The 25,651-nt window shown below is 40.4% G+C and overlaps 1 protein-coding gene across 1 annotated transcript in view; it reads left to right on the top strand.

Moving 5' to 3' along the window:
- pknox2 (pbx/knotted 1 homeobox 2) overlaps window positions 1-25,360 on the top strand; it is a 117,411-nt gene extending 92,051 nt beyond the window's left edge. Inside the window, exons 9-17 of the mRNA XM_067609141.1 lie at window positions 2,619-2,738; window positions 3,045-3,121; window positions 4,951-5,129; window positions 5,805-6,066; window positions 6,769-6,805; window positions 19,446-19,638; window positions 22,884-23,026; window positions 23,429-23,643; window positions 24,187-25,360. Coding sequence (XP_067465242.1) covers window positions 2,619-2,738; window positions 3,045-3,121; window positions 4,951-5,129; window positions 5,805-6,066; window positions 6,769-6,805; window positions 19,446-19,638; window positions 22,884-23,026; window positions 23,429-23,643; window positions 24,187-25,030 — 2,070 coding nt within the window. The 3' untranslated portion in view covers window positions 25,031-25,360. The remainder of the gene's footprint in view (window positions 1-2,618; window positions 2,739-3,044; window positions 3,122-4,950; window positions 5,130-5,804; window positions 6,067-6,768; window positions 6,806-19,445; window positions 19,639-22,883; window positions 23,027-23,428; window positions 23,644-24,186) is intronic.
- The last annotated feature ends 291 nt before the right edge of the window (window positions 25,361-25,651 follow it).

Genomic DNA, 25,651 nt, shown 5'->3' with positions numbered 1-25,651 from the left:
TATTTTTAGGATTCAATTTTAAAACCACTGCCCTTTTTCTTATTTTTCAAGACATTTCAAACACACACAACTCAGAAAAGCACCAGGTTGGGTAGATTTATTGTATCACCAGCAAGGCCAGTCTTTGTCTGGCCTTGACGGTCTCAACATTTGCCTATAGATATAAATAAAAACTGTGAGCATGGGAGTTTAACAGGGCTCCACATGCAGCAGCAGCGGCTCAGTTTCAGGCAGGTAATTCTGTGCTTGACAGTGAGACGAGGCCTCGGTGAATAGCCGTGACCCAGCCGAGGCAGAGTGCTACATGTAGGCTGGGAATTGAACACAGCCCCGTCGCTACTTTGCAGACAAGCCCCGAGTAATCACACTCTTGAGCTCGGTGCCGCCAATTAATTCGACCTCGCTTTCCCCCGGAACACACGCGCTCCCAGGGCTGAGGGGGCATAAGAGGAGGGTTATCCACGTGACACCCAGCTGCAACTCTAATGAGTCATGTTTTGTGTGGAGAGTCTAAGGGGGAATCTGAGCATGTGCAAATGTGTATTTATGGGCATTGTGTGGGTTAAGGGGGTTCTGCATTTGTGTGAGTGCATATAGGTTTGTCTGTTATTTATCTCCAACACAGCCAGGGTTGTTTCCATTACTATGCTTTGCATAAAATTAATCAATTTGATATTCTTTAGCAGACATGTGTTTTTTAATTTATTCATGCACTTTTTTCCTACACGCTTATGCATTTGAAATTTTCATACAGTATCATAAAAAGAACTCAAAGTCACTAAAGCATCTTCACTTTTACTAGCACTGCCTGGTACAATAACAGTGACAAATTAAAAAAAAGATTTGTGTCATTTATTATATATTACATATTTATGAATACGCAGGCATGAAAAGATGTGTATGTGTGTACATCCTGATACAGTTTTTATACAGAATATGAAGTGTAGCTCTTTGCTGGTAGTGTCAAAGAGGGCTTGGTAATGGTTGCTATTGAGGGCCCATTGTGTTTCCTATTATCTGGCTCAGAGCACACATGCACATTTATCTCCACAATGAAATGAACACACACACACTGTACTAGTGTACACACACTTGTTTTTTTTCACTTACACTAGGAGGACATTACATCGACTTAAATCCTCTCTCTGGGGACTCAAACTAACATTTAACCATAACCAGTACATGGCTAACCCTAACCTAACATTTACCCTAACATGAACCAAAAACTTAACCCTTGAGTTAACCAGTTTATCATCAAGCATTTGGCCCAAAATTGGCAGGTCTCCACATTTGACCATGTGAATAGATTTTACTAGACAAGACATCACATTAACTGGCACTGAAAGATAAGGCTGGTGATATTTATTTGTTTCTTATTGTCAATAAATCCCATGAACAGACCAACACCAACAATGTGTTTGTCCCTCTCTCGGTACTTTCCGACTTCTCTACCTTGTCTGTGGCACTTTTGAAGACCCAAATATTTAAAAACAGTTCACAAATATATACTTTCACTTTTTAAAAGAAAAAACTCCAGAAGAAAACTCCATTATTTCCTAAAAGGCTGGTCACTGTAGTTTTTAGCAAACATTACTCAAATAGGAGGAAATAGTGCATTTCTTGGGGATTATTTTTAACGGCATATTAATCCACATTTGGTGCTCTAGTGAGTATTTTTGGCTGCAGATGGTGTATGAGGGATTGACTCTATAGTGTGTATATTGATGGTAATGAAGGAACATCACCCAGTGCAACAGTGTGACTCAATGATGTGTTTTTAATAGTTTTTGGACAACAATGGAGCTCTATGGCACAGAGGAGTGAGATATATCAGGGGTTGGATACACACACAAGTTAGTGGATCAATTTATTGTATGTTTGGGTCTTTTTATGGTATTTGTTCATGATAAGAAAGATATAGAATATCACCAGTACTTACCCATATGTCCCCTTAACTAGAACGTTTCCTAAAATTAACATTAACCACAGAAATAATCTGAATTAACAATCTCCTGAACACCATCACAACCCCATGTCCTCACAAGAATAGTGGACTATCAAGAGTCAGTCCTCACAAGTACAGTTTAGCCAGACCAAACACATGGACTCACACTCATGCACACACATATCCATATGTACACTGTAGGCTTTCAAAGACTGTCAATACTCTGAGAGCATCTCGTCCTTCAGCCCTCGCACTCCAAACAATAACATCTGAATAATGATTTCTCACTGAACACAAAGACAGGCTTTGGGTCAACACAAATGGAAAAAAAACTAAGCCACACACAGTCACAGTTTGTACCAGCTCCTTACTAATTTAGCACCAAATGTCCAAACTTCTGACCCAAGGCTGGCCTGATTCTCGCCTCTTCAAACTCCTTGTGGAAGCACTAAACAGACTACTGATCAAGGGTGCTGCTTTTTTATATTTTAAGTATCATTACTCAAATTCAGTTACCATGGTGACACTTGAGGAGGTGTTTCTGCCCTTGCCACAGAAAAAATGATAGGTAATTGGTAGTCTCCCTTTGTTTCCGTGGCAACAATAACTAAGATGTGCCATCCGCTCCTTTTCTTACTTCCTTTTCTTTCTCTTCTTGGTGTCCATTCTAAAGCTAAACGTGGACCTGTCGTCCCTGTTGGACAGCGAAGACAAGAAGTCCAAGAATAAGAGGGGGGTCCTGCCCAAACAGGCCACCAACATCATGCGCTCCTGGCTCTTTCAGCATCTCATGGTGAGGCAGAGAAGGAAGCTATGGGTGAATGGGTGTGTGTGCATTAAGCTGAAATGGTCATTTGCTGGCCTTTTCAGTGGAAGTGTTTTTGAAGCAGTAGCTATGGATGCAGGAGAAGGAAAGGATGATGTATGAGATGTATATGGGAATTAAAGATTGAATGCTTGTTTCCTGTATTGTCAGAGAACATTTCAGTGTTCAGAGGTTTTACTCATTGGTTTAACATGAGATGTCAATATTAAGTCAAATGCAGTGACTGAGAGCAAACTGTTTGAAAATTGAGATGGTGTTTCTTCCTTCTTCTAGCACCCGTACCCAACAGAAGATGAGAAAAGGCAAATTGCAGCACAAACAAGTCTAACCCTTTTGCAAGTCAACAACTGGTAAGATGCTATATTCCTGTAAGGAGAATGACAGTATCACCAGAGTCATAAATTCATTATCTGCACATGTAGAGAGAAAGACAAGTATTTGTAGTAGAAATATATCTGGAGGCTTTCCTTAAATTGAGCTTGAGTGTACTGGAGCTCCTCAGCACATTGCTGGCACTGTGGCGCCATCTCCTGGTCATATACATCAAATACACCACAGACCAAATTACGCCTCTTTTCCTCTGTGTTTCTCTCTTATTCCAACATAATTTATCCACAAAGCCATTTCATGACAGTCATGCTCATTGTCTTGATTTGAACAAAGGTCTGAATGTATGTATTGAATGTATGTATGTACAGAAACAGCCTTGGTGAGTTATTAGTGACTTAAGAATAAATAGTGACAGAGTTTCTAGTAGAGTATCTATTTTAGTATTACTGGATCTAAGTGTGGCATTTGACACGATTGATCATGATATTTTAATGGAGAGGTTTGAGAGGTGGGTTGGCCTGTCTGGGTCAGCACTGGACTGGTTTTTATCATACCTCAAAGGACGTGATTTTAGTGTTTGTCTTGGGAATTTTAGCTCCAAAAATAAAATGTATCACATGTGTTTTTCCCCAGAGGTCAGTTTTAGGCCCATTGTTGTTTAGTTTGCCCTTGTTGCCTCTGGGCCAACTTATCAAGAAACACAATGTGTGATGCCATAATTGAGCTGATGACACGCAACTATATGTTTCCCTGTCCCCTGATAATCTGAGCCCTGTTGACATACTATAAGATATGTAGTAGCATAGTGATAACTGGATGTCTAGTAATTTCTTACAGTTAAACAGTGACAAGACGGCAATCCTGGCTATCAAGGCATAGGTTAAGGGACAGGAAATCACTTTTAAATTTTCACAACTGTCTCTGGAAAGTGTCACATAGGTCAAAAACCTTGGTGTCATCCTGGATGCTGACCTCACTTTCCAGAGCCACATTAACAGCATAATTAGAACTGGATCTTATCATTTAAGAAATATCGCAAAGGTGAGGAGCTTTTTATCCCAGGAGGACACTGTAAAACTCCTCCATGCTTTTGTTTTCAGTTGGATAGACTACTGTAACATGCTGCTCACAGGAACACCTAAAAAACATCTCAATCGACTGCAGCTACCCCAGAATGCAGCTGCTGGAGTTTTAACTAGAAATAGTAAATATGACCACCTGTTTTAAAATTTTAATGCTTGTTTGCCCTACATGGTCTGGCACCCCAAGATCTCTCTGACATGCTTGTGAGCTATGAAACAGCTAAACCCCTCAGGTCATCTGGTTATTCCCTGGGTCTCCACGAAAACTGGTGAAACTGCTTTTAGCTTTCATGCTCCAAGCCACTGAAACATCCTACCCAGTCTTGTTAGGTGTGCTCCAATGCTATTATCTTTTGAAACTTTTGAAACAGCGCCTCTCAGCAGTCTGGTTTGCTGGTCTTAATTATTATTTTATTTTATTCCTACTGTTTTTAATGGTTTTAAACCCACATGTCTTATTATTTTTTACTGGTTGCTTAGTGGTCTTAATTATTTTACTTTATTTTATTCCTACTTTCTTAATGGTTTTTAACTCACATGTATTATGTATGTGTTTGTTTTAATTGTGTTTACTCATTTCTAATGTTTTATCTTGTACACTATCCACATACTTTTTGTGGATGCAGGATCTGTGGTAGCTCACACTCTGTGAAGCACATTGTGCTTCCACCTGCAATGAAATGTGCGACATAAAGTTTTTCTTGCTGGCTTGCTTACTCTACATCAACCCCACCCCCTCATCCCTCATCCCTGCCTCTTCCTTGCAGGTTCATCAACGCTCGTCGGCGTATTCTCCAGCCTATGTTGGATGCCAGTAACCCTGACCCAGCTCCCAAAGCAAAGAAGATGAAGTCCCAGCACCGTCCCACACAGCGCTTCTGGCCCGACTCCATCGTGGCTGGAGTTCTGCAGACGCACAGATCTCAAACAGGAAACAACTCAGACAGTACGGCAACAGTTTCCAAGAAATAAAAAACACAAACTCACTCCAAGTTTTTTTTTTTTCCGAGCTTCTTAATTGTACTTGTAATTTTTCTTTAAATACAGAAAACACAGGCATGAAAGTTGAAGAAGTGAAATTTGATCTTGTGTGTTTAAATCTTCACCACTAGGTGCCACTATAGACTCTTTCCTTTTATTTATGTGGGGAAGTGAGAAGATGAAGTCAAGAACAGATAGCAACATATTCTTGAATAAAATCTGTATTTTTCATACAAGAATCATAAGTTGGATCTGAGTATTTAAAAGTACATGGAGTCTACATGTCTTGAAAATAGTTAGATAAAGAAATAGTGATATCAGAAATCATGTCAAATCCCATTTTAGGTCTTACATTTTAGTCGTTGGGTGTAATTTATTGGTTATGTTACCTGCTATCTCTGTACTGCACCTGTGATCAAAACTAAATTTCTTCATTGTCATACATAGGATAATTCTTCATTCTGCACATAAATCAGGACCGTATTTATACTTTTGCTGCCTGAATGCACATTTTAATAAATGATGTGTAAGAATGAAGAAATATAGAAGTCTGTCTGTCTTGGAATGGATTTGGTCTGTTATTGGGTTTATAAATGCGTGCCACACCCTCACCCCTGCTCTTTCTCCCGACTCCCCCCAGACCCGCTGAGCATGGACAGCCTCCAGTCACTGTCATCAGACTCAGCCACCCTGGCCATGCAGCAGGCCATGCTGGGAGCTGATGACTCCATGGACGGCACAGAGGAGGAGGACGAAGAAGAGGAGGAGGAGGAAGAAGAGGAAGGAATGGAAGAGGAGGAAGAGGAGGAGGGAGAAGAGGAAAATGACAGGGGAAGGCAGATGTCTGGTGGAGGAGGCGGAAGGAGAGATCTGAGCATGGAGCACAGAGAGGAACTGGAGTAGTCAGAGAAGAGGGGAAGACTGTATGAACTTTAATCTCACTTGTCCCCTTAATACGGCAAATGCTGCCTCATTCAAACTCAACTAGGATGGCTCTGATGCTAAGTGACTCTTGAGAGCATGTAAGGGTGTATTAGGTTTTCTCCAGATTCATCAGAGACTCTTCTGCAGAGCCACGATGGAGTCTAATCAGACACAATGACCATCATGATCATGATTATAGAGGACGAATATTAGTTTAATGATGAATATGTGTTGTTTCATTTTAATATAGTACGTCTCCATGCAGTGAGCACCAGAAATATTTGGATAGTAGCACATTTATTACTATGGAAAGAGATGGCACAGGAACCAGGAGGTTGAAAAGATTACTGTCAGTTTAAATTTGAACCATGTTAGGAACTATGACATTTTGAGGCTGTTTGAAATCTCACACAGATTACAGTGAACTGAAAAATGAAATGCTGGACAGGAGAATGCACTGACAAGACAAAGTACGAGGAGTCAGAAAACTAAAAATCTTTGCACAGTGAGATTTTTCTTGACAGTATATGTAAAACAACTATTTTCTGAATGCAATCTGTCCAAATATTTTAGCATCATAAATGAGATACAAAAAGGGCTGCAGCTTTTTGAACAGCTCATTTGAAAGTACTCTCAATTTTTAACTAACAGTCTACACTTTGACTTTGTGTGCCATCTAGCTTCCTTGAGGAGCTAAAAGAAAGGGAGGGAAAAAAGGTGTGATGCTGTCCAAATATCTGCAGAAGTGACTGTATACGTTGGCTTATACTGCTGGGACATCATCCATGCCTATTAAATGACTCATAGGTTCTCAGGTTGAACAACACTCGCGTGTTTCTTCCTCATGAGCGAAACACTTGACTCATCGCTGCAGCAAACCTTTTCGAGCATGACTTTTGAAACAATCTTAGTTAATTTTTTTCCTTGTCCCATGAGCAAAAACAACTGTAGTAAACCAGTGTATACTGACTGCACATATAGTATGTATATTGGATTTTTCATATGTTTGCATTCTAGTGTTGAAAGTTTGCATATTTATTCAGTTTTTTTTTCCGTGTGACCAGAAGGTAGCTCAAGAACGACATAATAATGATGGTTGCTTCTGCATATCATGAAGATACTGCAAAAGATAACGTTTTTGAGTACATGATGGCCACGCACACACTTGACTTCAACCATCAGTTCTTAGAAGATTGCTTGTATATTTTTGTGACCTTGGGTGATTCTGTCACAAAAAAAAGAGCATGGCAAGCACTGCCGGTCACTACAAACTTTTCTCACCCACATCTCAACATTGAGAGAAATCACTCACAGATGGCCAGTGACTTTGGAATCCCCAACCGACAGAGCCAATGTCATTTACTGACAAACTTTTTCATTGAGGAATTTCGAGGAAAACAAGAAAGAGCAAGAAAGGAAAAAAAACTCAGTAGTAACATCTCTTTCAATTTTATGTGAAGGATTTTGAAGAAACTGTGAAACAATTTCAGCTCTCTGTTTTGTACTAAAACATAAACTGGAATCACTCGTTTCTAATGTGAAGATGTCTAGAAAAAGAAACCCATGTTATATTGAATGTTCTGACTGTTCATTGTGAAGTATGTTGCTCATTAATATTCTTTTCTCAATTGCTTTTTTTAAATGGATCTTCCAGAGCAAGTGACAGACAATAGGGAATATTTCTATTTCATTTGTACACTTTGTTGTCATAATCTATTGTGTTTCAATAGACCAATTTTAATAATTAAAACATGTAAAGGTACTGATTTTGACTGATGCATATGTTAAGGCTGAACAAACACATGCTGGGATATAGATCCACACACAGGCAGTTTGATTCATGAAAATATTTAGAGAAGAAAAGCACTATACAAAAAGAACAATTAACTTGAATATTGTTCCCAATTACAAATATCTAAGCCAGTATCACAGTAGAGAATGATTTACGTGTGTGTGTGTGACATTTCAAAACCCTCTCAGGCTCTGCTTCATTGTGACATATTTACAGATTACAGAGTTGGTCTAAATAGTTAGTCTAAATATTGGTTTAACTTCCCTCATTATCTTGTCAACATGTGTAGTCTACCACCCACTCATTGCTCAAGACTGTGATTTAACTTCCACAAGCCTGTGGAAGACGCCCACCCAAACGCTCTCCCACCTTTTCAGCCGGCTACAATAAAAAGAACCCAACAGTTTTCAACCACGGGGTTTCAACGTTTGAAATGTGGATTCTGCTCCCTCGCAGTAAATGCTAATCACTACTGTGGGTGTTTGCTGCATGAGCCACATTGTATTGTTGTTGTGCAACATAACATGGCTTCAGGGTTGGGTCAAATTACTTTGCAATTCAGTTACTGAATACAAATTACACAGCAATTTTTGTAATTAGTAACATAATCCATTGGATTACCAAAATGGATTGGATTACTTTTGGATTACTTCAAAATCAAATGTTGAAAGTATTGCACGTTATACTAAAAAATGGATGCACTCACAAAAAAATGAATATTCTCTTTTCTCTTTAAACATCTCAAAACATTTTCAATGCAAATAAAATGCATTTTGCATATTCAGTGTTTACAGCTGGTCTAATCAAATTACCCTTACAAAAACAGTACTGGCACAAACTACAGGTGTATTGTGTGTATTCTACAACATGTGAGATGCTGTTTCTTTTGTGCAAGTTTTTGTTGCCATGGTTTTTTAATCAAAGACCACATGGAGGACTTTGCTCTTGTAATGCAAGAGGAGCACTTACTCAAAATGTTCATCTTCCATTTTCAGTGTAAATAAAAAGGAATAAAAACTCCATTATCCATATATCATCATTAAAAAAACAAAAACAAATACTAGTTAAGTCACCATTAACAAATACAGCAACCTGGCAACCTGAGAGGAGTAACTTACTTTGATATACAGTAGAACATATTCAGTATTTAGGATTGATCAAATCAAATTACCCTTACAAAAACATGCTGGCATAAACATCTACAGGTGTACTGTATTGTTTCTTTTAAGTTTTTGTTGCTGATGTTTTTTTTAACAAAGGCCACAGGGAGGAGTTTGCTATTGTAACACCAAGAGGAGCACTTGTTCAAAATGTTCATCTGTCAGACGGTTCCTCTGGAGGGTAAGGATGTTGCCACCATGGCTGAAGAGCTGTTGACACTGGAGTTTCCAGGTCCATAACTGAAGAAATCCTCATCTAACTGTGTAGAATTTACACTGCTGTCATCGGACTCAGCTTCATCACCTGGGTCCAGTCGGGTTAACTCTGACACCAACACTACACATATTTCCTCTCTTTCTGCTTCTGCCAGCCACCACAAACAGAACTGTGGCATAGGTCTAGTTGCTGTTGCAATTTTTGCATCCTGACTGTTAAACAACTGTGCAAAAGCGTATATATTGCTGCCAGGATGGTGCCAAAAGCCGTGTTTCTATTAACCTATTTTTATGCGCATTTTGAAGTATCACATTAAAAAAGCTTATTGGAAACGCCAAAATTCTAAAAAACATCCTCAATTTCACAAAAAAGTTTTTACGCTCACTTGAGTTGGATTTTGGAAATGTCGAAAAAGAGTTTAAGTGCAAAATGGGTAATGGAAACGCATTTGTCGAATAAATTATGACGTAGCGAACATTTAACTCACATGACTGATCAGCTGTTTCCGCTCTTGGCGTCTTCTGGCCTCTCCAGATAACATGAAGCATGGCCAATACTAGCTGACATGAAAGAACAATGACAACTTTCCCAGTTGAAACAAATTCCTGAAGACCTCTCTCCATTTTTCTCTTGCCAAGACAATATAACTATTAGTTTTGTTTCTGGTTTGCAAACTCTACTTCTTCTACTCTGTTTACTGGCTGATTATTTAAGTCTATACTGCCATCTACTGATGAAACTATGCATTGCGTAGCCTAGTTTATTTGCTTCAAACCAGTTAATGGAAATGCACGTAATTCACATTTTCCTTTTTCCGTCATTTCAAAAGTTCGCTTAAAATTATCTTGCGAATCTAATGGAAACACAGCTAATGGCATCAGAGAAAAAGCATGTTGCAGCCCTCTTCTCGTATAGCTTCTTAGTGTGGGTATCAGCAAAAAGAGGCAATTCTTTTCTCCTTGCAAAAGGTCAAGAGTGATGATGAGTGGCTTCAAGAACTCAGCATATGCTCTCAAGAGGGCAATCTCATGGGAAAGCATCCTGGCAATCTCCAGGCAGTCACAAACTTCCCCCAGTTGTACCTCACTGAAAGATTCAACTTTTTGCAGCACATTATATTCTGAGTTCAAGCAGGTAACACATGGAACAATGAGTTTCATTTTCCCTATGTCCTCCACAGCTTCAGCAACCAATGGAGATCAGTGCGCCTTGTTCCATAAGGCTGAGCATTTGGCCATTGCACTGTAGTACACGTTGCAGTGCACGTTGGTCCCTGTGTCAAAGCTTTCACAAGATCGTTGGAGGCTATCAAATTCATTGTGAGTGATGCACATCTCTGGTGGGATGGTACAAACAGATACGGGTATAGCATCCATATCCTGGAATTCACCTTGGTCATCCACCTCATCGTGGTCATCACTTGCTGTTGAAAAAGTTTTTACAAATTTGCTACCATTATCTGTGACAGTAGCTTGGACTTTATTTTCAGTGTTATAAGCTACATGAATCTCCTATATCTTAGTAGCAACAATGTCATATGTGTGTCCACCTTGAATCCATGCATAGGCATGCGCTGCCAATTTCCTCTCCAGCTCGTTGCCCTCAATCCATTGGCAAGTCATCCCAAAAAGCTCCTTTTGGAAGCTGTCCAAATATCATTTGTTGTGCACACCAAATGCACTTTGCCTAACTTTCTTGAAGTTCCTCTTTCATATGCATGTATGCCTTATCAAGCCAAGTCATCAGTGTCTTTTGGGTCATTACAGTCTTTCCCCCACTTATGCCCTCAATTAGTTTCCTGAACACATGCTGTTACAATAAAGAGAATGACTGGACATTATCCACAATGGAACTTAAGACATGGGAATTTACTCTCCATGAGTCTGCTGAAAAGCATTGCTAGGTCCTGAAGCCTCTATGTCAGCTCTCTGTGTGCTCTTCGTAAATTTCCCAGCATGTTTTCTCTGAAATACATACATGGAAGGAAAAAATGAAACAAAAATGCAATTTTCACTTGAAAGTTATTTTCATTGTTTAATCATAAATCATTAGAAATAATATGTTTATCCTATTACTTTTAAAATAATTGAAAATGTGTTCAACTTCATAAATCATAAATTGACTTCTGACTGGTACTACCCTAGTATAACTTGGTATCACGCCAAAGCATGTTATACACCTGCTGGTCCACCATGTCAGTGTCACGTTTTGCCTTGCCTAGGCATGAAAAGTACACATATGTACATTAGGAGCATTTTCTAATATGACGCCTCTATCAGCAATAATCAGCAGGACAACATGATTTCTCAGTGCTTTCCAAAACCATTACAAAACACTGTTAAAAAATAAAGATGTTTTATGGTGTGACAACGCTGTGGTTAAGGTCTGGTTAGGTTTAGGCACAAAAAACACTTGGTAAGGGTTAGAGAAAGATCATGGTTTGGGTTAAAATGATCACTTGAAACATGGTGTGGGTTAAAGTTAATACATCCTTAAAGTCAGGCAACCTTCATTTTCATGGCAACAGTAAACACCACAACAATCGTAGTTACAGTTTTTAAAAACAGTTGGAAAGGTGACACTCGCTCCAGAGGAACCGCAGTTGGAGACGGGAGTATCACATTTCTCAAGACATAGGCTATTTTCAAGATCCAATATCTGTAATTTGCTTGGTATTATACGTTAGCTAATGAACCATCATAAACCATATTACTGTGGCAGACGCAAATGAGCTGATGAGCATGAAAATGGTTGAAACAAAATTCTATACCCCCAAGCTAAACCCATCCTACATTTTTCTGCAACGTTAGCTGGCTAACATTAGCTGGCTGATGTTAGCTATGCTAGGCTAACTGAGAAGGAAACTTACCTCTAAGTGTGTCCTCAAATTTGAAGTTGAGGTCTTTGTGGATGACAGCAACTTTATTTTTGGCTTGCACAAACTGCGCAGGACATAGATATCCTTGTGTTGCACATTTTTGAAGTTGAAGTGATGACAATATTGCCAGAAATGGTAGGCTGTTTTGAAGGGACTGCTGCTGCTTGAAACTTCCATCCATTGAATCAACACCATTCGTTTCTCTCCGGTCAGGGCTGCCACAAAGTGGAGCACTTGGCTAAGAAGCGCTGTATGTCAGACGCACTTTTCATGAGTTAATAGAGCATTGGTTCTCATGAAAAAAGTGTATTATTTTTAAAATTGACATATTTTAAAGATGTAATCAAGTAATCTTTGACAATTTAACTATAATCTATAATCTACACAGTTTTGCAAATGTAATCTGGGCTGATTATAGTTACTATTTTTTGTAATCTGATTACAGATCCAATTACATGTAATCCATTACTACCCAACATTGCATGGCTTGTACGTTTGTGTATAATTGCATATTTGCATTGTTTTCTACCTCCTCCCCCCCATCCCCCAGCAACGCTTATTAAATATCAGTTATTGTATACCTCTACAGCTACTTTTCTCCTCCTTCAGATACATTTCCTAGTCTGAGGAATTTGAATTGCAGTGGCTTTTGGGAATATGCGATGAGGTGATTAGGTACTCAATATTGCCATAAGGAAGCAATTCTGTGGGCATCACAACATTTTTTCTGTAATTATTCCACTTATAGGTCAGATAAGCAGAGCAGCTAAACAGTAAGAACACCTGCTGGAATGAGATAAAATGTAAATATAATAATCTATCTCATACAGTAGCTAAAGTGGGCATTTTGATTTATCATGGGACTAACTCAGTGACGGACTGTCTGGGATCAAAAAACGGCCCTGGCATTTGCAACAGACCAGCCCTTTTCAAACGCAACACCAACCCCACCCAAACGTTAACATAAAAAGCTTGAGATAAAACCATACAGACTGACTAGAATGCAGAAATTCACAACACAGGACACACACTCAAACAACACACTATAATCGCTACAGTCTTTGACGAATGCCGACAACAATTTAACACAATCTGAGAGCATCAGATCGCTAGGTGCTACGACATGATACTTTCCACTAAAGGCACATTCAGCACAAATACATAGGCTTGACATAAAGGCACACAGTACATAATAATACAACAGCTCCACCGAAACATGAAAAGAGCCATGCACAGCCAAAGTGTACATTACAGTAGCTTCATCAGAATATGAAAAGAGACAGATTGAAGAACTAAAGCCTTGTTGTACTTCATAACATATGAAAGTAAGCCTACTTACTGCTTTGAATTGTTTTTCTGTTTTTTTTAAATTCTATTTTATTTATTTATTTATTTGTCCATTTGACACTGCTGGGGTTGCAGCTCAAAGAATAAGGCTAAAATTGTCATACATAAGAATACATCTAAGCAACACATTAATTTAATGGAATACAAAAATGTAATTACAGTCAGATCTACTCATGCTCTAATGATGGGGCAGTGATATAATAAGATTCAAGATTCAAGATTTATTTATTATTATCATTTTACAACACAAGTTGTATCATGAAATGTAGTTTGTAGTCCCTTTATGTTACTCACAAAAATGGAAATTATATAAATGGATTAATAAATAATAAGCCAGAAAATAAAACAATATGTTTATATTGGAGTGCGGAGGAAGAATTGCGGAGTCTCACAGCCTGAGGAAAGAAGCCGCTCTGTAGTCTGGTGGTACAACAGCAGATACTTCTGTATCTTTTGCCAGACAGCAGCAGGGTGAACATGCTGTGGCTGGGGTGGGTATTGTGTTTTAGTATCCTCACCTAACCAATATCACTGATGCTTGGTAGATGGGTACCAATGATGTTCTGGGTGGTTTTAATCACCCGCTGCAGAGCCTTCCTGTCTTGGGCCGTGCACAAAAAACAGTACCTCCTCTCTCTATCAGCAGTACCTTCAGGCAGAGAATCACATCAGCAGCAGAAAACAGAGGACAGGATGAAGAACTGCCTGCACAGAGAGCAGCTGCACATACACGCTGTACAGTGCCAGAAACAGGTTGTGATAACGAAAAGGAAAAACTATGAAATCGGGAGATTAACGGGAGTAATTACCAATCAAGAGCACAGTGGGAGAAAGGTTTAAAAATAGGGAGACTCCCGCGAAAATCAGGAGTGTTGGCAAGTGTGAGTGTGTTGGAATTTGGGCACCTGAAAAAATCGTATTGAGCATCCTCTGAAGCCACACTTGCACCTGCTATTACACTCACTCCTCCTGCTTCAGTTGCCTCCGGCTCTGGTAATCCACTTTCCTATGGAATAAAATTAGAGTCATAAGTATTGAAACTGTGTATCACCTTATCTGAATGTGTCGAAACATTTTGTATAAATATATTCAAATGTGTGAATGTGTAAAAAATATCTGAACAAATAGATTTGATTTTTGAATCCATAAGGAGATCTGTAACTTTGCATGACATTTTGTGAACAAATGAAAAAGTTTTGCACACATAATTTCCAATGTGTGAGTGCATAAAGAAGATTTGCACAATGGTTTGCAGTTACACATCAGGTTTGTAGTTACACGTCTATCGGTTTGTGCATGAAAAAAGTTCACACAGAACTCAGTTGTATGTGTGAATCCTGAGTTTACAGCTACGAATTAAACCTACAAGTACAAATACTTTTGTCCCACTTTTGACGCTTCCTCCCGAACAGTCAATGGCAATGCTCTGAAACACTGAAAGTGAAATGTGTATAAAAAATGCACAATTTAAAATAGGCCTTGTTTGTAGGACAAAGCAATGTGGATGATATTTTAAAGTAACCTCAGGAACCACTGTTTAATTCAGCACATATTTTGTAGGTAAATGTGGACTCATATGACTAGTTAATAAGCGATCCATCACCAATCATTGTTATGTTGAATTGTTGTTTTTTTCATTGGAGTTTGGTGTTATCGTTTCTCTGCTGAAGAGTCTGCTGTTGGCTTCATTTTCACTGTCACTCTTGGAGCAAAAGCCTCTAATTCCATGCATTTTGGTGAAGTGCTGCTCAGCAAATGCTCTTCCTCTGCCTGAGAGCTACCAGCCAAACAGCACCAACTCTACCTGTCAACAGAGACTTCAGCTGGGTTTGAAATAACTCCTTGAGCACTACTGTTGACTGAAAATGGCCCCATTCACTAGTGACAGTGGGTTATTTGTGAATCCCAGTTGTCTCCGAGTTACTAGCCGAGTTATTTCAAACCTAGCTGAAGTGCCCATTGACAGGCAGAGTCCGTGCCGCTGCTGGCCACCGCCTCCAGCTTCAGCACCAACTATTTGGTGCATCGCCTCAGCGCCATCCCCCTTTTCACTACCTACATTGAGGGGATGATGGGAGAATGTGTTTATTAAAAGGTGCAATTGGGCCAATCTCAGATATTTTGGGCTGAATGCATAAAATAACTTTTTGAATCAAAATCCTCAAAGACAAAATTATTATTATTATTTTTATTTTTATCAATGCAACGACCCATTCTGAGCAGCCCGAGCAGCCCATAGTAGGGCGGTCCTTCTGGCATTTGCCAAATTTCCAAATGGCCAGTCCGTCACTGGATTAGCTACAGCAGGAGAACTGGTCATAAATCATTCACTAGTGTATTTTTTTATTAATACACAGGCAGGTTGTTGCTGGTGTACTGTGGTTCACTTTAAGCACTTCAAGGTTCAGTTCTTACAATTCTTTATAATGCAACAGTGGTCAGCTACAATCATTATTTTAATATGAATATGTTTAAATATGATATAAATGGTGGTTTAGGTTTTTTTTCTGTGCCTGTGTGTTTGTTATACCCCCTGGAAAGGTTAACAGTCCATCACAGGGCCGACAGAAAACACAGCCACTTCATTCTTGATACTTTGTCACATGAAAGCAGTATTTATACTGTTTACCTTGTGACAGTCTTGACAAAAGATTTTTTCTTTTACAGAATACAATGAAACATGTATTCTCCAACAAATCCTCCAACTTTAACAATAAAATAAATTGTTGTTCCATGCACTACAAAATGATACAGATGTGTTTCTGATCTGACTGTCTCTATCTGTGGATGTCTCTTGTTTTTCTGCATTGAGTGTTTTGTCAGAGTTATGGTTATTTGCTTTAACTGTGCCAATTCATTTTGAACGAGCAAGGCCAATGGTGAAACTCTAACACTCAGCTGGTTGACCAGTGGTGTAACTAACTGACTGACTGATTGGATGACTGACTGACTCACTCACTCACTCACCCACTCTCTCATAGACAACTGCGGTTATAGGCTGGTCCGTGGCCAGTCCAGCCAAAAAAACGTAATGTTATTTTGGAGCACTTGCTGAAACGACTGATTCAGTCATTTTCCAAAAGCAGCATCCTCATACCAACACCCCCATGCATGTCTTTTAATGCAGGGCTGTGTTCAATCTGATTGGCCTACATAGAGAAACATTGTCATGTACCCAAGTGTGATCCAACAAGTCCTCATATGTACCTAAAAGACCTAAAAGAAATTAGTCATTTCCTTTCAACCTTGTCATAAAAATGATACAAGCACCTTCTGATCTGCAACTATGATTAAATCATTAATCCACTAAAGACACTATCTCTGCAGCTCTGCACATAGCCCTCTCCCACCTGTAAAACATAGATCCTTACAACAGAATGCTCTTCATCGATTAAAGCTCAGCCTTTAATACAGTCCTCCCCCACAAACTCACAAACAAACTGTACAACCTTGGCCTGAACCACACACTCTATAACTGGCTGTTAGATTTCCTCAGACCACAATCTGTCAGAATTGGAAATCTAACTTCAACCAATGTGATGATGAACACTGGCACCCCACAAGGATGTGTCCTCAGCCCATGCTCTATATACTATTTACCTACAACTACGTCGCCTCACACAAGGACAATTCTGAAATTTCCTGACACCACAGTCGGTCTGATCACTGGGGATGACGAAACAGCATACAGGAGAAAGATGGCAAGTCTGGTGACATGGTGTGACAACAACAACCTCTCTCATGGAGATGATAGTGGTCATGAGGAAGGAGAGAAGACCTCATCAACTGCTGACAATCCATGATGTGAGGTGGAAACAGTCAGCAGCAGCTTTAAATTCCTGGGCATCCACATCAGTAATGACCTCACCTGGACATGTAACATCACCCAGCTGGTCAAGAAAGCACAACAGTGGCTGTACTTTCTAAGGAGACTGAGGAAATTTGGCATGTCAGAGGTTTCTCAGCAACTTCTACAGTTGTGTCTTGATCAGCCGCATCACTGTGGTATGGGAACAGCACCGCCATGCACCACAAAAGCCTGCAGAGAATGGTAAAGACTGCTGAGAAGATTGTCAGGGTGCCCCCACCAGCTCTGCAGGACATCTACCACCAGTGAGCCCATAGAAGAGCCTGCAGCATCATCAAAGAATCCGCTAACCCGCAACATAGGGTTTTCACACTTATGCCCTCTGGCAGGACCAACAGAAGTGTGAAATATGGAGGACATCTAGGCTGAGGGACTTTTATCCTGAGGCCATCACACTGATCAACAGATCCAAACCACTGCCCCTGCCCCCACCCTAACCCACCTCAACACACAGGATGCTTCACTCTGCCCCCCTCCTCCACACACACACACACACACACACGCAGATGCACATACACACACCTTACTGCACATTCACAGACATTTACCGACTGTCTGTATACAGAATTTTGCACAGATCTTTCGTCAACTAATACTACTCTGTATATCGTATATGTACAGTGGGTTTTGTTGAAAGCAGCTGCCTGCTGTGGCTGGAAATTATACTGAGGAGAGCTGTTAGAGTGAACCAAAACAGGACAGTTGTGAGCCAGAAAACTAAAACAATGAGCCGAAAGATGCTAAAATACTCTGTGGAGCATTTAGCAGCTAAAGAGACATATTTCCCTCAGGAGTTGGTAGAGAGCAAAAACAGAGCTAAAAGAGTGAATATTAGACTATTCACTAGGTGAACACAAACATGACCGTTATTAAATGCTAGTACTGCTTTGTATCTGCTGGAGGTGTAGATAGCAACTGTTTGCTATGCTAACATGTTAGCCATATCATCTTCAACTGAGAAATTGTTTCGGTGTTGTGTTTACAGCCGTAAATACAAATCAGTTAATTCTGGTTTAAGGTCTTTTTTGTGTAGGCATCTAAAACTATGTGGTTCAGTTCATCAATTCTGGATATGACCACTTGAGGTCACTTGTCAGAAAAATGTAAACATAAGACAATTTTTGTTGTTGTTGTTATTTCATCTGTGTTCCTCTTGATGTTTTCAGAGACTACTATAGACTACAATGTTCTCCTCTGTGTCTCAGATCCACTCAAACAAAAAGGATTTTCACACATTGTTAGTTTCTCTCTCTGTAACACATGTACTGCAAGGTCAGAAAGAAGAACATTGCTGTTGTATGGTACAGTATACAGCAGTAGCTCTGAGGTTGAAGAGCAGTAAAAATAGTCTCAGAATGACAGAGGCTGAAAAAGCCACTGAAAGCAATGGTTCACTTGTTTGAAGTGGGCCAGAGCCATCGTGCTTCACAGCATGGACAGAGCAGAGAAACACACATATACACACTCACACACACACATAACTACATGGCCTAGTGTTCAGTACTGGAGGTCTGCTGAAGTCAGTGCCATCTGGGCGCCTACATGCTCCCAGATGTCCCCTCTGTAATTAGAGCCAGACCCAGCTCGGCCTGGTCCAGCCCAAATCCAACCTCTCATTTACAGAGGCCCTCCCTGAATACATAAGGAGCTTCCCAGCACCGTGCAGGCCTTTAGAGAAACTCTTTGGCTCTGCAAACATATTTTCTAATAGTATTACCAGAGAAAGCTGGAAGACTTCAGGTAAGATGGCAATAGCTCTCACCGTATGCTGTCTCAGATAAAATGTGATGTGTTGTAGAAAGAGGACATTTCCTGGAAATAATGTTAATTGCATTTCTGATTGAATTTACACCTAATTGGGAGAGCAACACACCACTCTAGAGATTTTCTTTTATTATTGTAGATTTATAGGCATTTCTGCTTTATTATATGACATATAGTAACAAATGACAAGCAAGATAAGATAGTGAAAAGCAAGCAGTGATGTGCAACAAGGTCATGACTCTGATTTTTACTTACAGCACAGAGAGCACATGATATCTCCCTTTTCTACTTGACTTTTTCAAAAAAGACCTTTTTTCTTATCATTGGGTAGGTGTTCAAAATGTCCATCGCCCAGGCGGCGGCCAAGGCCATGCTATCTGATGCCCTGCTGCAGGACGGCTCCGGGTTAAACCGGATCAACCACCTGGAGCTGGAGCTTCCTCTGGACAAGGTCATCAAGTTTGTGTCTGTCGGCCTTCCACTGGTACTGGTCTGCATGGCCTTCGCCCGCGAGGTCTCCTTGGGTGAGCAACTCTCTGCCTCTGTCCTTTTTTTAAACCGTGTTAGGACATTTGTTTTGTATTCCATTTGCTTTTGCTCCTAATTATAGCCTATATTCATGAGTGCTCATTTTTTATTCCATGGTCGTATTTTGGCTTTGCGGTTTTTCTGTGTTTAAACTTCACTGTTACGCAGTGTCCTCTGTAAAGTAATCATGTACAGTTTGTCCTTGAATGGCTTATAATTTACTTGCTAAACTGTATTTAGTTGAACTTGTGATAAGGAGGGATATTATACATATATTATACATAATATAAACATACTTATTATTCCTGTGGCCCATTGTAGTTAATTCAAAGTTGACACAAAGGTCTAGACAAAAATGTTCATGTGCCGAAGCTCAGTCCTTCACCCAAATGTGTTATAAATCTTAATCCTTGATAAATGAGCATATCTCTTTGCACTCAGATACATCTCCTCATCTCTCACATTTCCTACTTGAGGAAACTAAATATTAAGAGCAATAACAATGAGAGCTATAATTACACAGTACTTTCTTTAACAAAATTGGAGTGCTATGAAGCAAGAGGGCAAAAACACTTAGACAAGGCCTATCATAAAAGGACATTTAAAAATACATTAACTGCTGACTCCAGTAAGACCTCCTAAATACAATGGATACCTACCAGTAGCAGTAATGATATGACAACACAAACTCACAATAGGCTTCCATGTCTATTCAGCAGTGGATCAACTGGTCTGCTGTGTCTTTTTATTGTCTGAACAGTTTTGGATCAGAGAGAAGAACATGTTTTGAGTGAAATCTGATGGTTATTCACATGAAATAAGCCCACAGCTTGTCTGTCCATTCAAAGAACTGACAAAAGCACAGCTGACAATCCAGAGTATACGTGGCAAGTGTACAGCACAAGTCTGTTGCTGAGGAGACTGACTCCCTTGACTTTGAACTAAACGTTGTCTCTCCAGAGCTGGTCTGCAATCAGCCTGATGCTCCTGATGCTAATTGCCATGGGGGATGATTGAGAGCAGCGTTCACTAACGCTGGCACGCTGTAATTACAAGGCAAGTTCTTCTGTGGCAGCTCCCCTCCATTTGAGTCAAATGAGAGGATATGTTGATTAACCAGAGGGGGGGAAGGGAGGGGGGGCGTAGAACATGATGTGGTGTCGGGGCACGCGGCTCAACTGATGGATCTTGGCTGCCTATCTGCCAAGTTGTCAGTTTCACAACAGGGCTTGATTGCGCTGCTGTCTGGAGTTTGGTTTACTCGCACCTGGACTCTCAGCCAAGAATTCTTGTACAAAGCACAAATATGGGGCTGATCTGCCAGTGTTAATTGGGGAGTGGGAGTAGGAGATAGGAGCAGTGGCAGAAATTTAGGCTCCCTCTCTTTGCCAAATGGCTCACAGGGGTGGGGAGTTGAGGGGGAGAAAATTTTACCAGATTCCATGAGAAGGCGTGTGCTGTCGTTCTTTATTTGGGGTGACTTGTCAACGCATGCGCCCACACATGCACTCCAAGCAAACTGGAAAAATAGATTATCACAGTAAGCTGCATGAAGACATACAGTGGTGTCAGGTAGTATTGGAACTCTAGCACTCACCATACCCTCAATAACATTACTTTCTCTTGGCTCATTTGCTAATCTACATTTTTGCACCATTTTATTTGAGCAAATTATAGTCATTGCTTCGCCATGACGTCTTAAGGATTTTGTTAAGTGACAACTCTGGGGACAGAAAAAATGGCAGATTCTTACAAAACTGTTTCAGAAATCATATATTTAACACTTCTGCATTATGTGAGTGCCAATAATGGTTGACAATGCTTGCCCACTTTGTATACCAAATACTTATACATTAGCTTCACCACAACAGCCTTCAATAAAATCCACTTTCATTTATGATTTCAACATATCATTAAAATCACAAAAATTGGAGCAAAATCTACTATAAATGTAGCATGTAATGTTTACAAAATATTTTCATAAATTTTTTAATATATGAATAATAATATATATAGCTCTCTTTCCTGCTGAAAGGAAGTTTCTCTGTGCTCATCTAAAATCTGAGTTTAACATGTGCACCTGTGAGCATGATTTGTGACATCACTAGTTTGTAGCCAATTGTGGTCCAGTATACAACTTACACAAGTGTGATGTGGAAACTTAACGTCTCCAGTGCACATACACTGAAAACTGACTTTCCAGTAATGAAGGAGACATTATGTTGTCCACTTGAACTTAGAGGTAATTGATTTTTTTTGTGGTAAAACCATGTTAGACACAAATTATTAGTCAAAGCAGAGTATTTTTTATATGTCTTGACATGTCTGGAGGGAATCCTTTAAATTAACATTGTTAACTATATGAGACGCTATCCAACATAGACAATGAATGTTAAGTTGGAGTTCAGTAGCAGTCTAAAAACATGCTTTAACCTCTTTCTATCTTTCTTTAAATATCTATAATATTAATATCTATTAATTAATATACTCCATCATAACCTCAGCTACCATGTTTACATCTGCGGTGTCACTAACAATATGTTAAAATGTGTCCTATTAATTACACACACATACATACACACCTATAGTATGATTGAACCATGTAACGGTTGCCTATAATGAAGTGGACTGGCAGCAGGACTCCCATCCTGACAGTAAATTAGTGGCAATATGTTCCTACTTATAGACAGCTGGGCAGATGTGGAGGCTGCTTGTAAAAATAGAAGCCCCATGTTTTTCTTGTAAGCTCTGAAGTAGGTGGGGCACACCCTTGGTGTGTTCCCTCCCAAGCTCTCTGTTTAAGGGTGGAGCACCCTTGGGAAATGACAGATGGGTGCAAAGCACGGTTTCAAGTGGTTGGACTATATGTGGTTATATCAAGGTGAACTAAATATAAGGTGGAGGAGTCCAATTTTGGAAAGGAGTCACTCATGGTTTTTAAATGCCAGGTTGCCCTTTGGAAACATATGATTTCTCCAGTGAAATTTTGTAGCACTGAAAGGAAAAGGGCACGTGGAAGCTCAGATGTATGTGTCTGGTGGTGCACCTCCAGCGTTGAACACCGTGTGTGTGTGTGTGTGTGTGTGTGTGTGTGTGTGTGTGTGTGTGTGTGTGTGTGTGATATCAAGTGCCTGGGTGTTGCTTAGAGGTAAATTGATAAAGCAAGATCAAAGGAGGCTGCAGAAACCAATTCCCCATATTAGCAGATAATGTTACAGATCAACATTTGTTTATTCTGCAGGGCCTCAGATCAGCTGTTTCCCTCCCAGCAATTTCACCATCAAGCAGGCCAGCTATGTAGACACATACTGCTGGGACTCTCTCATGCATCATGAGTTTGACAACGATGGGAACTTTGAGGAGCGCTCTCTCTGGGTACACAAAGTAAGTTGAGAGATTCAGATCAAGCCTAGTTGACTTGTTATTCCCACTTAGTGGCTGACTGCTGGCAGATAAATGCTGAAACCTTTTTCTCCTCACTGTAACTTGCAAAACTACAGTTTTAAGTTTTAGTGTCGGTGTTTAATAGGAACCAGAGTATCTGTTTTTCTGCCAAAACCATTTGCAAACTATTTGGTCCCAGTGCGCTTAAGATTTAAAGCCCAGTCACAAACAGGTAAAAAATAATCCTAAATCAGAGATGGTGGATGTTCATTTGTAATACTGGGTTGTGAGGCCATTTTTATGACTCATCTGCTTCTCCCAATTCTTCCCTGCCACTTTCTTTTTTCTTTCCCTCTATCTACATCTTCTCCCTGTCACTCTTTTTTCTCATTGTCCATCCAGATGTTCCCTTACTCGCTTCTGGCCATGGCGGTGCTGATGTACCTGCCGGCTCTGATCTGGCGCCAGCTCGTCATGCCCACACTAAGCTCAGACCTGCTCTTCATAATTGACGAACTAGACCAGTCGTACAACCGCTCGATCCGAATGGCCCAGAACATTCTGGATATGCGCCAGATCACTAAGAACCCACTCACATTTCAGGCTGAGCTGCAGAGGTAAGAGACTGGTGACTGTTGGCTTGTAACATGAATATTCATTATTCTTTATATGTGAATCTAAAAAGTGTTTTCCATATTTATGTTTATGTTTTAACTAACCTGATCTTATAAGTGCTGAGATGCCCCCAAACCACAGCCGAATGAGCCTTATTAAATGTAAATGAATGATTCCCGTAAAGAAATTGGGTCAATACAGTGACAAATAAAGATGATCTGCCAGTGAGAAATATTGCCCAAAGCTTGCTGATCGTCTGTTGCTGTCAGTTTGAATCTCTTGATAAACTAGGAAATGTGGTCTGGGAATATGAAGAGTAATGTTTTAATCTCCCTCAGCAACTACCACTGACATACCCTTGAGAAAGGCCTTAACCTCCAAAACTCTCAGTGGAGGCCTGTTGTGGGTGTTGTGGTGAGCAGCTCCTATAGCCAGAAGTAAAAGTATAGTGGTTGCGTTGGGAGGCTCCCAGCTGGGAATGTGTGTAGCTGTATGAACATGAAGTGGGAGGAGCATGTTCTGAGTTTCTTCTTGTCCAATTGCAGGGCCAAGAAGAAGCGATACTTTGAGTACCCTCTACTGGAGAGATACATGCAGTGCAAACAAAACTCCTACTTCCTTGTTAGCATGCTTTTCTTGCGTGGCTTCCTCCTTCTGACCTTCATGACAGCTGCCTGTCTCTACCTCGCCTACTTCCATCTCTCTGCCTTCCTGCAGGACGAGTTCAGCTGTTTTGTCCGCACAGGCATGCTGCGTGATCAGAACTGGGTTCCTGAACTGGTTCAGTGTAAAATGATTGGCCAGTTGGTCTTTCAGGTGATAAGTGTTGCCAACGGGGCCATCTATGTCCTGCTGGCACCCATCGTCCTCTTCAGCCTGATACGGCTCTTTGTTTGGGACACCACCTTCATCTCTGTCTATGAGCTTCTTCCAGCCCTGGATCTCATCAACCGCCGTCGTCTAGGATGCCCTCTGAATGACCTCAATGTGCTACTGCTCTTCCTGCGTGCCAATGTGGCGCACCTGAAGTCCTACGGGAAAGTGAGGGCATTGTGCTCACTGGCGCCGCCGCAGGTTGGCAACACCACCCCAGGGCAGGGCTTAAACGCAATGCTGAGCCAAGAAGAGATGGAAGAACGTGAAGAGGCTGCTATGGAGCTGGCAGAAGAGGTGGAGGAAGCCAAGGAGGAAGGGAAGCTCAACCTGGTGGATATCATGACTATTCTGGGAGCAGCACAGGGAAGAGTAGTAAACTGCAGCGAGCAGAGGCCTTTGGTGGAGGAGAATATGAGTCTCGGTACTGTAACACTTATCTACACACTCAAACGTATTCTGCTAGTGGCTATTTTCGTCTTCATCATTTGGGATGTACAGAAAATTATTAAGTGACCTCCAGACTACAGATACAGGCTCTGAAAATGAATAGCAAGCACTCTAAATATAAGGAAGCATGAGTAGTTGTCACTGAACAGACAGTGAATACAGAATAAGGTCACATCCAAGTGGACTCAAGGTAGCAGTTTATAGAGAAACCTTTGCAGCCACAGGCAGTGAATCCAAATTACATTGTTAAGTAAAATTGTTTCTCTGTATTGTTCATAACTGTATTGTGTTGTATTTCTGTATAAAACCAAACTGAACTGCCTATATTTCTAAAAGAGTCTTTTAAAAGCTTTGGCTAAATGTAGAAGAGATGGATCTGTGGTACTTCCCAGCCCTAACTGCCCTCTCTGTCTCTTCACAGAGCCAAACCACCAGGGGTACCATGAGTTGAAGGAGACTGCACCATTTAGTCATTACTAGGCCTCCTATGGACTGAATCAATGTGATAACAATGGGGGGTGGGGGTGGGGGTGGACTCTCTAGAATAGATTTTAAAGAGTATTGTACCCACAAAGACTGTGGACACCAATCAAGGGTTTCTGCTGTCTGAAGACAAAAAAAGCCTCTTTTAGAATTACAGGGTAAATTGTTCTGGCTGGAAATGTCAATGGATGTGATGTTCAGTTT

This window comes from Thunnus thynnus, chromosome 13, assembly GCF_963924715.1.
Source record: "Thunnus thynnus chromosome 13, fThuThy2.1, whole genome shotgun sequence".
In the NCBI taxonomy this organism is placed as follows: domain Eukaryota; kingdom Metazoa; phylum Chordata; class Actinopteri; order Scombriformes; family Scombridae; genus Thunnus; species Thunnus thynnus.
Note: the sequence above shows the minus strand (reverse complement) of the source record. Positions and strands in the feature narration are given on the sequence as shown.